We start from the raw sequence: 16,770 nt of genomic DNA, 5'->3' as shown, positions 1-16,770 counted from the left end.
TTGATTCAGAACTATCAAACTTTTTTCAAATGTCCAATTTATTCATAAGCCAGAGTGACCCAAATTTAATACCCAGAAAATACATATGACTGATGCTTCCACGAACAACACAAATGACTGATGTTTCAATGAACAACACCAACAGATGATGTTGTTTCAAAGTTCAAAAATCAAATGGTGTTTAATTTATATAGGTCATCAAGACAGTAGTTAAGATATTGCACTTTTGTTTTCTAGACATACAGATAACAGTGCCTAAGTTTGAATCTACAGCATACCTTGAAAATAACCCATAACACAAACACAAAAAATTACATGTTAAATTATTTTATTTTGCTAATTTGTTTCTTCAACCACAAATATATACAAATACAAATGTAAAAAGTGTTTGATTCATTACAAAAAACTGAATCATTTCAAGACATACCTAACAATGACATATAATAAGCCATTTACACTGCTTCTTGGAACTAATGACTGACAAGTGATGTTACCCAGTCTGAGGTACTTGTTTTATTTGCCACTTTGGGATAGATTTTGGATAAATTTTCCATTTCAAAATGAGATATTGTTGATCAACTTTTATATTTTCTCAAACTCAAACAATTTGACAGAAATTATTATCAATGATATCAGAAATATGCAGAAATATGCACAAATATTTCCAGATCGAAATATCACTTTTGAACTTTATATCAGTATATCATTGTTTGATAAAGGATCTACTTTAATTTTATCAGAATTTCTTAAAAATTTTCATAAGAGACAATACAAAATTTTAAGAAAATTTCACTTACTTTGTTTTTTTTTCTTCTCTGAAATAATGCTATACTATAGACAAAGTAGGAATGATCTTGTAATATCTTACCAGTATTCAGTATAAGGAAATATTATGTGATTAAAAGAAATTGTAATCAAGTGATTAACTACCCTTTCATAAATTTCACTGAAATATTATCACGAACTATTACAAAAAAAAAGCAATTGTTAATAAGCCTGTGCCTGATAATAAAGCCCCTACACATCACAAATCATTTAGAAGCATTACAAAATGTATTTCATTGTCCTGTGATAAGCCTACACCCTAATTTAGAACAATATCAAAACATTCACCATATTACACATACATACAGTACACTTAGGATAGGAAAACATACTAACAGCTTTTAATTCCTTGCCAGAAATCTTTGGTTCAGAGGTAATGTATTGGCCCCTGGGTTTGTAGCGAGATGAATACGAAAGATCATTAAAAAAATACTGTGTATAATTATCTACTAAACAGTGTCAGATCTAAATTTCAGCGTGACTGGTATGTAAATGCCTTCTTTCTTCGGTGGTACAGAAATCTGTTTAAAAGAAACCACAAATTACTGTAAAAGTTTGGGGTCCTTTGGCTTACTAAACGCTAGAGTCAAAAATGAATTTTCATAGAATTCATGACATATTGCTTTGATTTCTTTATTAACCTTATATACCATCATGGTGCTTATTTTACACAATTATATCCTCAAAGAAGCAAAACAAAGAAGCCCTAGAAAATAGCTTTTACAGTATCTGAACCTAAACAAAGAGACTTGAAAATACAACCGAAGCAACATTTCTTGCATAATATCTAAGCCATGATAAAATTTCAAAACTACCTATGCATATCTTAATATAATCTCAAAGCTGCCTAAGAATATCGGTACCTCTGAGTGATTTTAAAGCTACAGAAGCACATCTAGTTGGGTGGAAAGATCTTTCCTTAAATCAATCGTTTGATACTTAGTATTATGCCTTGTAAATAATAGGAAATCTTACAAATTTCAGATCCCTTTTTATATTCATCAAAAACCCATCAGCAAAAAATAAACAATATATGGTATATATAAAAACTAATTACCAGTATATCTATGACATAAGAAAAAAACACATCTATATATATTTTGTATAAATACAATTACCATGACTAAATACTATGTAAAAAAAGCTGGAAAGATTGACAGTTGGAATTAAATAATTTCAATAAATAATGTGTTTTAATAAAATACCACAATTCTAAAAGAAAATACTTAAGTATTCAACCGAATTCATTTCTAAAACCAAAAGTAATATGGAACCTGGCCAGTAGCTCTATCAAAAAACAAGAAATTCAAGAGGGATCTTGGTGTCCACCATTGTTGGATCTTTATATGCACTTTAAAGTTGGATCCTTTCCATTCTTTTCTCTTCTCTGTTTTTGCTTTTAATGATAAGACATTTTAACATTCCATTGCAGAAATAGCGATGATAATTTTAACCTACCAAATCTAAAATGGTCACTCTGGAAGCCATTTTGTTTCTTCTGATTAGCCCCAAACGACCACTAGGAGAGACCAAGGGAACAAACATATAAAATTTGAGGGATGTATTTTCAGTACTTCAGAAGAAATAGGGATAACAATCTTTACTAGACAAAATCTAAGATGGGTACTTGTCGGCCATTTTGTTTTTCTGATCAATCCCAAAATAGGCACAACTTGGGACCTAAAGAACCCTATACATGAAATTTGAGAAAGATCTATACAGTAGTACTCAAGAAATAGTGATAACAAACTTTCGACATCAAAATCCAAGATGGCCACTTGTTGGCCATTTTGTTTTTTCTTATAAGTACCAAAATCAAACAGGCACAACTAGGTTTCAAGGAAAGCATACACATGAAATTTGAGAAAGATCCATCCAGTACTTCCAAAGAAAAAAGCAATAACAAACTTTTAAAGTCAAAATCCAAGATCGCTGTCTGTCAGCCATTTTGTTTTTCTGATAAGTCCCATAATTACATGACCACAACTAGGAACCTATATACGAAATTTGAGAAAGATCTATACAGTAGGTCTTAAAAAATAGTGATAACAAATTTGCAAAGTCAAAGTCCATGATGGCTGGCTGTTGGACATTTTGTTTTACTGATAAGACCCAAAATCATACTGGCACAACTAGGACCAAGGGGAACTTACATATGAAATTAATGAAAGAACCATCGAACACTTGTCAAGAGATAGCAATGACAACAATTGTTTACGGTTGGTGGACCACAGACACAGGGCGATTGGAATAGCCCACCATCTAATGATGGTTGGCTAAAAGCATCAAGAAAATATCAACATGGCAACAGAATCATAATTCAAACTCAAATATCATGAAACTAAGGCGAAACATGAACAAAAGAAATGGAAAGATTTACAAAGAGACTCCTGAAAAAGTACAAGGAGAAAAAGACCAGGTGTTCTGGGAGAATAAGCGTCTTCTGCTTCATTGACCACACTCGCAATGTAAAGCTTGGTCAATCTAGGTTAGTAAAGCCATTTTCTCAAAAGAGAGCAAGGTATACAACAACCAAACCAACAGGCAAACTAACAAACATCAAATACATCCACTTCATGTTACACAAAGCTCTATTAAGTTGCACATTTTGTAACTCCACTAAATAAGACAAAAACAATCACTGAAGAAAAAAAAGGGCCACTGAAAGTAAAACTAATATTTGTTGGAAAATGAAGCACTAAAGTGAGGGTTTATAGATTAAATTCCATACTTAATAAATAATTTCTTATAAACATTTCCTTACTGCCAATTTCTAACCTGTAAGCGCAAAACAATTAAATCATCTTGGTATATACCAGATATGTTGCCTGTTTTTGTTGTGAACTTGGCAAACTTGAATTCTATTATATCTGATATGACCAAGAGTTTTTGACTAGGATACTAGGCAAAAGGAGGTGTATGTATTTTTAATCCATCAATCAAAAAAGTTTATTGAGAAAAGATAATTACCTGTTAAGTAGGTTAAATTCTGTGTTATTTTTTTCATTTCATTGAATTTTTTTTTAAAAATTAAATGATGTAAATACCTTATAGAAAGTTGAAACTCTGAGCTTCAAAAAAAAAAGGAAAAAAAAACCTTAGACATCTTAACTTTGGTTAGTTGAGTCAAGGATGTAAGCTGCTTAGGACAAAATCATTTGATGGGAAACAGGGCTTAACTAAAAGGATTTTTTTGAAAGTCAACACTAAAACCCATATGCAGATCTACGAAAGGCACTTATCATGTTTACAGAATTTTATAGAAATCAACCAAAGCAGAAACCAGCAGAGCACTGGACACTACCACACCTACTTTCATGACCACAGCATGTGATAAACTACTGACAACAAAGTATGGAAAAAAGTTTGTAAAACTGTAACAGTCAAAATAAAATATAATAAAACATTGTAATCTACAGGTAAAACTTACCCTGAACAACTAAACAAAACTGGTCCATTTGTGGATTGCCTTTCAGTGAGTGGTATGATGTACCTATTCTTTGAAAGCTCATGGTTAAGACATGGATTTTCTGATTTCTTAATCAATTCTTACCATGAAATTGTAGTGAATGTGGTGAATCAGTAACCAGTGTCACACAGCATTTCCCATTTGTTATCAGCTACATCAGCTATCGTCTACAATTTATGTTTGCGGGATACAATAATTGCCACAACACAATTCTGGATGATAAAAACATGACAATGAACCGAGAAAAAATGTAACTCATTTATATCACACCTAATGAATTTTGAGCCCTTAATTTTATACACATTACATCCTTTTAGTATCATCTATGTACATGTGTAAAAGGATGGACGGACAATGGGGCCTTGTATAAGCTCCACTGAAAATTTTAAGGAAGCATAAAAATTATTTCTATTAACTGTGCCTAAATGTGAGTTTGAACATTACTGAAATGTACATTTCTTAGATTTATACAATTTCGAGGAGGACAACGACTTTCATAAATACATGGATTTATTGATTTATTTCAGCTTTACGCTCAAATCTAATCTTATCTCTGGCTTTCCCAACATAAACAGAAGAGTGAAAAAACTACAGTGAAAGTTTTTTCCAGTATACAGTACAGATAGCCTTTGCTGACATTCTTCTAATGTCCATCCACTTGTTTATTGGTCAGGCAGTCACTGCCTCCAGACCTATACAAGCAAGACGATAGAAGGTTGGTATAATTTAGATTTAATTTGCCTGAAACCGCCATCTTAATTTGACAAAACCTAGACGCTTTTACCCACTTTTACAATAAACATCACCGAAATATTGTTGAATGCATATCTACCCATTACAACCAATAACAATTCAAACTACTTTGGAATCAGGCAAGTACTTTGTTTAAATTGAGCAAATGGTTTACGTAAAGAGTTTGAAAAAAAAGGGGGAGTGGAGTTGTTTTATAATGGCAAATTTGAAAACTATGACTAAAATGTTCCACCTACTACATGTGTACAACTATCAAAACAATACTGAGAAATACAAAAGCAACATTTAACAAAAAAGATGATATGTGAAAGGGAAGTGAGGTACACAATAAAAATTAAACCTTTATCACTCAATCACTATTATTTATGGTGCTTACGAAGTGAACATATACTGGCTTCTGAAATACATAAAACAAGTACTGGTATGATTCTGCTTCTTCTGATAACCATTAAATAACACTCTGTTCTAAAGCACAATATTGATGGAGAATATAACGGTGTTTTAATTCATTCTCTCCGGTGAAAACGTTACCGATTTTATTTATACATGTTTTTGAGTTTACTTTTTTTTGAAACCAGTTAACACTGAAAGCCACAAAATCTATGAAAAAAATAATGAATTTGGAGTACAATAACCCAGCTAAATTCAACATCTATTTTGGTCAATATGTAATTCACTGCAAAATTAACAAACAAAATAACAAAAAAAAAGAGAATGAATTTGGGTTTAGTAAATAACCCAGCTAAATTCAACATTTAGGTCAATATTTAAGTCATCCTCAAGATTTCTACATTTATTGGTCTTAGGTTCTAAGCACCACTGACAAGTCCTGGAAGGATAAAACAGCTGTATGATGCATGGTTTGATTTCATTATTTGACTGTATAGTATATATCACTCAGTATAAGGTGTCTTTTGTAAAGATAAACTGATATTTGTAACAACTTACAAAAAAGAATAATTTGTTTTGAAAAAAGTCAATGGAATGTATTTGGAAAATTCTAATTTGACCCAATTTACACTTTGACATTCTTTCTCTGACAAGTATGAGCCTACAAATCGTAAGTAAAACATCACTTACATGATGGTTACAGAACTACCCTGGAATCAATATCATAAATTCATAACATTGATACGAACACTAAAGACTCCATTTAAAAACTAAATACACAGTACTTATGCATTCAAGTCTGGCTGACAATTGCCACATAAATTATTCTTTCAGCAAAGAAAACGACACAATACACACATCTACAATAAATACATTCCCTCTGCATAGCGCACCCACATTCCCATGTGACCTGACCAGTCAGGTCATACACCCAATGAGTTTCTAACACCCTATGTACATTACCAATAATAAAAAATTATACGGTACATACATATACAATATACTTACTGATACAAGATCAATTTTACATTCATAGACTTTCTGTGCTTGTCATATCAGATGAAGCGATAAATATCTACAACCTTGTTTTTCAATTTGATTAACAAAGAAAACACTACCTATCATTTAAAGCCTTATTTTGTCTCTGTTGCACATAAATCTATTGTAGGTATTCATTTTTTTCTTTTTTGCCTAACACAATACATAAAATTATATAATAATATATATTAGACTTTTTGTTAAATACATTTATTAACAAAAAAATTTAAACAAAAAATTTCTGTCTGGCATACATGTAGCAAACACATACAACTATTGTAAACAAAAGGTGTGGCAGGAATAACAACTTCAAAGTTAATGACATGCATAATCAACTGCATCAACATACCAACATAGTACAGAAAACAACCAGTGACCAGCTCATATGGAATGTCATTTTCAATATACATTTCTTTGTACAATTTTTAGTTATTAAATTCATTAGAAGCTATCAATACATATATCAGCAAGTGTTTATTTTTTTTACAATTCTTCTTCAGAATGGAATTTTCCTTTATAACAGTTATCAATACATTATTACTTATCAGATTTCCAATGTATATCACTTCAATTAAATACCTGTGCATGTCTTTACTGTAAACAAAATTGTGAAATTAAGATTATGAAATCAATGAGTACAAACAGTTAGTTGTGATGATTTCACTTTGAAAACAACAATGGAATTAAACTCTGGGAAACATTACCATCTATGTTGTATATCAATATTTAAATCCCTCAAAGAAAGGTAATTTTTCAATATACATGTATATCAACATATAAATAGTATATATTTAGTTCAGATACCAAACAGTTGGACAAAGACAAAAAAATACAGGAATCGTTAATTATAAATACACTGATCTGTACTTCTTCATGCCAGTAAAACTGATTTTTTTTCAGTAATAAATAAAGGAACAATTAAAACTTTGAAATTGTAGCTTTTTCAAGCAAGTTGCATAATTTTCCATTTTTATCAGCTATGGATTTTTCCAGTCTGGAATCAGATTTTTTAATTGAAAGAATTACAATTACTAAGCATGGATATATGAATAGAGATAGATACAATAAGCTGTAAATATTTTCACATTTCAGATGCAAGTTTATTTTCTGTTAAAGTTCTGAAAATGATTAATCCAACACCAAGGACTTGAAAACAGTGCTTTTGAAATATTTCCTTTCAGGTGTCAATAGAGAATATCCTGTAACAGTATCTCAGATAGTGTTACTATCATAACCAGGAAATTTTGTGCATTTTACATGCACATTTAGCAAACTTTAATTAGTTATGTCGAACAGAAATTCTGAACATATAATCTAATAATGAAAAGCATCTCCAGATCTGGCTGCTCCAAAATTTTGCCATAGAAACACTGATATCTTACAGAAATACTGAAATCTTATAGAAACACTGAAATCTTATAGAAATACCGATATCTTATAGAAATACCGAAATCTTATAGAAATACCGAACCGAAATCTTATTACTTATATCTTATAGAAATACAGAAATATCGAAATCTTAAAGAAATACCGAAACCTTATAGAAATACCGAAACCTTATAGAAATACCGATATCTTATAGAAATACCGATATCTTATAGAAATACTGAAATCTTTATCATTTTTCTTTTTTGTTTGTATCTAACATTTGAGAGAAAAAAAAAAATCTTTTCTGTGTAATAGCATGTACATTTTTGTAAAATGAACTATTAAAATCGAGACAGATTTTGCATGTACTATGTACCTTGAGTTTGACTAGTAAAAAATAGTTAAAGTATACTGCTGCATGTATATATTTTACAAGATAAAGCTGTCTGAATTGATGGACTTGTTATCTCTAACATGTATTTCCCAGTAAGTCTACATACAGCAGTCAGCCTCCTTGTAAACATTTTTGATGTCTTATAGTAGGTATACTCCTACTTTCAAAATCAAAGAAGAAAAGAAAAGGATTAACAAGCCAAAGTAATGGATAGAAATACTGATGAAATGTTAAACATAAACAACATTGATAAATACATGGTCATTTGATATCAAAACAAAAACAGAAAAAAAAAGATGAACCAAGTTTGATATCATTTCACTGCATTCAAGGCAACTCAATCACAGTTCGTCATCATCCAGTCATCACCAATCAAATATGGCTTCTTACTACTGTATCAATTCATGTAAATTAATCACCATTTGACTTCACACAACCAGTTCATACATGTCAATATAAACTTGACTTCATTCTATCAATTAATATCAAACAACTAACAGTTGACTTCCGTACCAACAGCCCAGAAAACTTATCTGATTCACACAAAGTCTTGACAAATGATATCTGACATCACCCAAACAGTCAAAACAATTTAAATCTGCCATTTAAGAAACATCTATGGCAACGAAAACATCCTCAATAGTCAAGTAAGACATAAAAAGTAGATAGGTGGTACATGATAGGGACATTTTCTATGATTCGTCAATATTATACTTCATTGTAATCAATGTATCAGTCAATATTATACTTCATTGTAATCAATGTATCAGTCAATATTATACTTCATTGTAATCAATAGAAGGGGGTAGTGGAGCCAACACCGGGTGTGGTTCGGTTGGAGGTTAGTAGGATCCTTACCCTCTTCATCTGGATACCCGAAGGTATGCAGGGTGATTGAAGGAATATTGAGTATCAAAGCGTAGAGGTCAATCACAACAAGCAAAGAGGCTTGGTTCATAAATTTATTTGTCGAAAGGTTTCGCCCCTTATTGGGGCTTGTTCAGGACATCATAACAGTGATTTTGGGCACCTGTTGTGATTGACCTCTACGTCATTGTATTCAATGTATCAGTCAATATTATACGTCATTGTAATCAATGTATCAGTCAATATTATACGTCACTGTAATCAATGTATCAGTCAGTATTATACGTCACTGTAATCAATGTATCAGTCAATATTATACGTCACTGTAATCAATGTATCAGTCAATATTATACGTCACTGTAATCAATGTATCAGTCAATATTATACGTCATTGTAATCAATGTATCAGTCAATATTATACGTCACTGTAATCAATGTATCAGTCAATATTATACGTCACTGTAATCAATGTATCAGTCAATATTATACGTCACTGTAATCAATGTATCAGTCAATATTATACGTCATTGTAATCAATGTATCAGTCAATATTATACGTCATTTTAATCAATGTAAAATGAATTATTGAAATCTAGACAGATTTACATGTACTATGTACCTATGAAAGAAAAAAAATGGTACAGGAATGTTGAGAATTGGTGATTTGACAAACATGTATTTTCTCTCATGTAAGCCAGTTACATGTACAATTCAAATTTGAAATAAGAGTTTTTCAATGTTCATTTACCATTGAAAAATTTCAAATTAAAGTATGGTAATCTAAACCTGTATTGTTTCCTAGTGAAAGTGACAGGAATATATCTGTCTGTTATGGCACACCACTCAAAGCTGAGACAAGCACCTTTGCAAAATATACAGCTATCAAAATTACATACCGGTGTATTTTGAAACCACCATAATGGACATACCATAAAAAGTGAGTCAATTTCTGAAGATCAAATTACCAATTAAACTAGAGTTGTCATAGCAACACTAACACCCAGCAAGCAACCAAGGACAAAGTTTGGAACATTTAATGTTATTTACTTTGGTAAAAAGTGCACTCGTGAAATAAAAATTCCTGTAGAATCTATAGCATTTAAAATAAATCAAATTCAGACGACAGAATCAATGGTAAATAATTGGAATTAAAATTGAAATTCTGCCTGCGTAATTCCTACTGAGGAAAGGCTCTCAAATACTGGTCTTCCTGTTTTTGTGAATATTTTACTTAAAAGTCTAAAAGTTCAAATCAGGGTTTGACCAGTATATGACAATTATCTATATATCAGTTCTCTACCTGGATCTATTAAAGAGTAAATGAGCAGAACTGGAAATGGTAATACTATGTACACATGGCCGAGACCATGAACTGATGGGAACATAGAAATGAATGTTAATTTAGCAGGGAATTATTATGACACATTTTCATATCACTAAGAAAGGTTACATTAAAACCTTACAGACCTCAATGATTTAGTCCTTTCTTTCTAAATATAATGTCATTTACCGAGCCATTATCTCTCTGCATTCGAAGAAGTGTTTCATACCCATTTTTCTCCATGAATGCCTGTAACTCTGAAAATCGGCCAGTATCATGGACATATTCTACTGTCAACATTTTAATGTTAACCTTATCAAAGGGAATAGTCTTGAGTACACTAAGTTCATCACCCTCGACATCCAGACTGAAGAAGTCCACCGTTGTTTGGTTGAGGGCCAGCAATATGGAGTATAATGGTAGACACTGCACTTGTACGGGGTCAGATTGGATGTTTTGCTTTTTGATCCAATTCTTGGCATCTTGATTATGAACCACTCTCCCCCTATTAAAGGCTTTGTTGAATGTCATCTACAAAATATGTAAAAATGTCAAGATTAATGCAAAATATCTAAAAATTGATGACATTGAATCAGGAAGGAACTATTGGACGTAACAGGAACTGTATGGACAGAGTGACGTAACAGGAACTGTATGGACAGAGTGACGTAACAGGAACTGTATGGACAGAGTGACGTAACAGGAACTGTATGGACAGAGTGACGTAACAGGAACTGTATGGACAGAGTGACGTAACAGGAACTGTATGGACAGTGACGTAACAGGAACTGTATGGACAGTGACGTGGAACTGTATGGACAGGAACTGTATGGAGGAACTGTAGTGACGTGAACTGTAGGAACTGTATGGACAGTGACGTAACAGGAACTGTATGGACAGAGTGACGTAACAGGAACTGTATGGACAGAGTGACGTAACAGGAACTGTATGGACAGAGTGACGTAACAGGAACTGTATGGACAGAGTGACATAACAGGAACTGTATGGACAGAGTTAGATATGATATTGCTGTTGCTAGGACATCAAAACTTATATAAAAAATGTTGAGCATGAAAAGACTACACAGTAATAATTGTTCAATGAAAAACTTATTTCAGAGAAAATTTTCACTGAAGAAAATACAGTAGATATAAGTATTCACAGAAAATTTTCACTGAAGAAAATACAGTAGATATAAGTATTCACAGAAAATTTTCACTGAAGAAAATACAGTAGATATAAGTATTTATCATTACTCTTGCTTCCTGGAATCATCCAGATTTAGCTGACATATAGCATTCAAATGGTAATATGTAACAGACTTTTCTATTATACCTATTCAGTTTGTACCTGGGGTAAATTGAGTTAAAGAGGTTTGGCCACTATCTCAGTTTATGTTAAATTCTGTTACATCTTAATATAAATACCACTGCCACCCAGATCCCACTGCTTAAAATCAAATATATCCACATACCTGTTTTCAGGCAGTCCAAAGTACTTGTTATGCATGAGTGAGAAATTTAATGAGCTAACCACTTGAGAGAGACTGGGTACTGCAGACTAGATACATTATTGCACCATTTTAGGCTGAATATGGCATTAGGAAAAACCATGGCCAAAACCCTTTAACACCATGATCAGAAACTCAAAGGTATGAAGCATATATATAAAGCATAATGTAACAAGTACTAATTGTAATGGGGACCATTACAAATGTCCCCCAAACGACCCCTTCAGCAGTAAATGATCACAATAATCAGACCTGCAGTCATGCCAAACATGGACTACGCCATTTTGCTCCTAGTGCCACCTAATACATATATACCAATTTTCACGAAAATCGGACAATATCTAAAATTTGGCCAAATTTTGACCACAGCTGACCGCTCAGATGACCGATTGGTGGCCTGCACTCCACCTCGCATGTATGAATATGTGTGTAAAGTTTTGTTAATAATAATAATAAAAACAATAATTATAATAATAATAAGAAGAAACAGAGCAAACACAATATGTTCCCCCACTTCGTTTGGGGGACATAATGATACCATAGACACAAAACAGTACTGCATACACGTAATGGTATAGCATACACATAATGGCACAGTATACACGTAACGGTACAGCATACACATAATGGTACAGCATACACGTAATGGTACAGCATACATGTAATGGTACAGTATACACGTAATGGTACAGCATACATGTAATGGCATGTATATCTTAAACAGCATTATTGATTGACAATTTTATTAATCTACCTGATGGTTTCAATTTTGGTAACAATTGGTGAAAAAAAAACAAGTACAAGAGGCCAAATGGGCCTGCATTGCTTACCTGACTAATTCAGATATTCAATCATTTAACAGGTCCAGACCCACCATTTATACACTACTTATTCTTAACCTATGTAAGTTTCAGGTCTAATTAGGAGATATATATATCTACAGAAGAAAGATTTTAAATAATTTGCTTTATTGCTCCTATGCGGCCCTGCCCCTTCCGCCCAATGGGGCTGAGACCTCATGTTTACGCAAGATTGATTCCCTTTCACCTTAGAATGTTTCAAACCAAATTTGGGCAAATATCCATTTATTCCTACTGGAGGAGTGGGATTTTAAAGAATTTGTAAAATTTCCCCTTTTGGGCCCCTGGTTCTTCTCCTCCAAAGAACCAAATTTGTTCGAAATCTGTGCAGTCATTCATGACTAGTAAAATATTTCGTTAAAAGGTTGACTGACACCAGATGCCAGACACAGTGCCATGGCAAAAGCTCACCATCTATTCACCTTTCTATTAATTTTTCTTGTAAATGCTGACCACCACATACATCCCTTTATTGCATATCAACATAGATACCCATATCTAGACTTTCTTTTGATACTTAAAAGCCAGTTTTTCATTTTTGTTTCTTCTTTGTTTTTAACAAAACATGTACTGTCTTTGCATGTAAATCATTGTGCGACATTTGAATTTGATGTTCAATGACAAAGTTGACAAAAAGTCACTCTATCTGATGGAGGGTGTCTTACCACAGCAGTGTGGGGCTTGGGTAGGTGACTTTAATAACAATAGCAGGGTATGACCTGGCTAGATGATTTACCACAACTGGGTATGGACTGGTTAGATGTGTTATTACAGCAAGGCATGATCTGCCTAGATGATTAACCACAGCAGTGAATGAGCTGGCTAGATGACTTACCACAGTAGGGTATGACATGGCTAGATGACTTACCACAGTAGGGTATGACATGGCTAGATGACTTACCACAGTAGGGTATGACATGGCTAGATGACTTACCACAGTAGGGTATGACATGGCTAGATGACTTACCACAGTAGGGTATGACATGGCTAGATGACTTACCACAGTAGGGTATGACATGGCTAGATGACTTACCACAGTAGGGTATGACATGGCTAGATGACTTACCACAGTAGGGTATGACATGGCTAGATGACTTACCACAGTAGGGTATGACATGGCTAGATGACTTACCACAGTAGGGTATGACATGGCTAGATGACTTACCACAGTAGGGTATGACATGGCTAGATGACTTACCACAGTAGGGTATGACATGGCTAGATGACTTACCACAGTAGGGTATGACCTGGCTAGATGATTTACCACAACTGGGTATGGCCTGGTTAGATGTGTTATTACAGCAAGGCATGATCTGCCTAGATGATTAACCACAGCAGTGAATGAGCTGGCTAGAGGGTATGACATGGCTAGATGACTTACCACAGTAGGGTATGACATGGCTAGATGACTTACCACAGTAGGGTATGACATGGCTAGATGACTTACCACAGTAGGGTATGACATGGCTAGATGACTTACCACAGTAGGGTATGACATGGCTAGATGACTTACCACAGTAGGGTATGACATGGCTAGATGACTTACCCCAGTAGGGTATGACATGGCTAGATGACTTACCACAGTAGGGTATGACATGGCTAGATGACTTACCACAGTAGGGTATGACATGGCTAGATGACTTACCACAGTAGGGTATGACATGGCTAGATGACTTACCACAGTAGGGTATGACATGGCTAGATGACTTACCACAGTAGGGTATGACATGGCTAGATGACTTAACACAGTAGGGTATGACATGGCTAGATGACTTAACACAGTAGGGTATGACATGGCTAGATGACTTACCACAGTAGGGTATGACATGGCTAGATGACTTACCACTGTAGGGTATGACATGGCTAGATGACTTAACACAGTAGGGTATGACATGGCTAGATGACTTACCACAGCATGATATGACCTGGCCAAATGACCTACCATAGCACGGTATGACCTCACTAAATGACCTACCATAGCATGGTATGACCTCACTAAATGACCTACCATAGCACAATATGGCCTGACTAAATGACCTACCATAGCATGGTATGACCTGTTTAGATGACTTACCACAGCAGGATATGGCTTAGGATTGAGACAAGCGTGCATGGTGAAGGCTTTTCTGTGTTTGGTCATCAAGACTTCATAGTTAGAAGGATCAGCTTCAATGAGTAATCCATTCCATTTTCGGACTTTCTCAAAAAATAAACTGTTGGATCCTTTTTCTCCATTCAGAGCTCCACATTCAACATAGAACCCTCCTTCCTAGGAAAGAATCAAAATATTCAAAGTACAGCATCACATATTCAATTTTATATTGCTGAATGTGTCATTTCCATTCATATTTTTTTCTGCTTTTTTATTTTTTGATTACGTGACAGAGAATATGCCATAAATAATTATAAAGAATAAAAGTAGTTAGATCATAAATACATTTAATATATACAAAATATTTTTTTGGTATTTTATTTCTTTAAAAAGTATAGGAGAGAAAAAAAAACCCCATTTACAACATTTATTTAATTTTAAGGTTTAAGAAAAAAAGAGTATTAGTGAAAATGATAAAACCCCACCAAGACAACTTTATTAACATAAAATTTTACCAAAAGGCATTACTTTGGTACTTACAGGGTCGCAGGGCCTGAATTTAGTATGCAGCACATTCTCTTAGTATGACCAATGTATTTATAAATTTGCATGCTTCTAGTTTAAACAAATGCAAAGATATGCTCATGACACAAAATTTTAACAAAGGGCAATAATTCTGTACTGAGGGGTCATGGACACTGACTTTGCTATACTGCACTTTGCTTTTGAATAATCAATGTATATATCACATATCAATATCCTTGTTTTAATGCAGGCAAAGTAAAGCTCCAGACACTAAATTTCAACACTGCACAATGTTTTGTTTGATCAACGTATACAAAAAATTTCCTGATCCTTGCTTAACTGTTGGCAAAGGTATGCTCTGGACAAGAAATTTACAACAAAGGGCAGTAACTCTGTAATTGAGGTGTCAAGTGCCCTGAATTTGATTCACAGAACACTATCTTAATATGACCAATGTATACAAAAAAAATTCCTAATCCTTGCTTAACTGTTGGCAAAGTTTTGCTTGCTCTGGACAAGAAATTTTCAACAAGGGGCAATAACTTTGTAACTGAGGGGTCAAAGGCTCCGAGTTTGGACAGATTGAAAATTTTTGGGTAGTAATTAGATCATAAATATACCCAGTACACAACAAGAGTGCATTTTATTTCCTAATAAAAAATGGAGTCCCACTGTATCCAAAGATTCAAGATTTATCTCTCTTCCATCCATTGGATCCTAAGCCTTGTCCCTGTGCCACCAGGGTGCCCAAACCCACTATTTATGTAAAAGATTTTTAAATTAATGGATTCCGCACCATATGGCACAAATTCATTGAACCTCCGGACCAGAAGGGCAAAGAACATAAAAATATAAAAACATAAAAATTGAAAGTTGAAGTATGAGATCGACAGAAGCAAAGGAAACAGACAAAAAGTTTCGATTTTCGTTAAGTTACATACTATATAGTTCAAACGACTGTCAATGAAAGGTGTCTGTCCATTAGAATAATCCAATCTGTCAGGGATTTCGAGATTGTATGGCTCTTTCGAAGGAGGGACGATGAAATGATTTCGGATGATTTCAATAAGACGTGGTTCATCCATTGCAGTGCCGTCCCCATTTAGCTTTGCTAAAACCTTTTTGTAATCATATGATTCGTTATGCCTCTGTACAATTCCTCTTGGCTGAAATGCTTGTGCACCAACCACTTGCTTTCTTCTTTGGTCAAACGGAAGGCTGAAGTCTTTATTGGAATTATCATTGATGACAATGACAGGTGGTCCAGACGACTTCTGATTTACAGTATGTAACATCAATAAAATTAGGACTATAACTCCTGCCATAACAACCACCATGAAGGACAGAGAAAAACGCAT

At 33.7% G+C, this 16,770-nt stretch overlaps 1 protein-coding gene across 1 annotated transcript; it reads right to left on the bottom strand.

Moving 5' to 3' along the window:
- Window positions 1-10,572: 10,572 nt before the first annotated feature.
- On the bottom strand, window positions 10,573-16,770 carry LOC132565433 (uncharacterized). The gene is made up of 3 exons (XM_060230074.1): window positions 16,354-16,770; window positions 14,870-15,064; window positions 10,573-10,956 (listed from the first exon to the last, which is right to left on the bottom strand). The coding sequence occupies exons 1-3, from the start codon at window positions 16,768-16,770 to the stop codon at window positions 10,573-10,575; spliced, it is 996 nt and encodes a 331-aa protein (XP_060086057.1).

The sequence above is a fragment of the Ylistrum balloti genome, unplaced genomic scaffold (assembly GCF_031769215.1).
Source record: "Ylistrum balloti isolate Yb309-2 unplaced genomic scaffold, AGI_CSIRO_Ybal_v1 Utg369722, whole genome shotgun sequence".
In the NCBI taxonomy this organism is placed as follows: Eukaryota; Metazoa; Mollusca; class Bivalvia; order Pectinida; family Pectinidae; genus Ylistrum; species Ylistrum balloti.
Note: the sequence above shows the minus strand (reverse complement) of the source record. Positions and strands in the feature narration are given on the sequence as shown.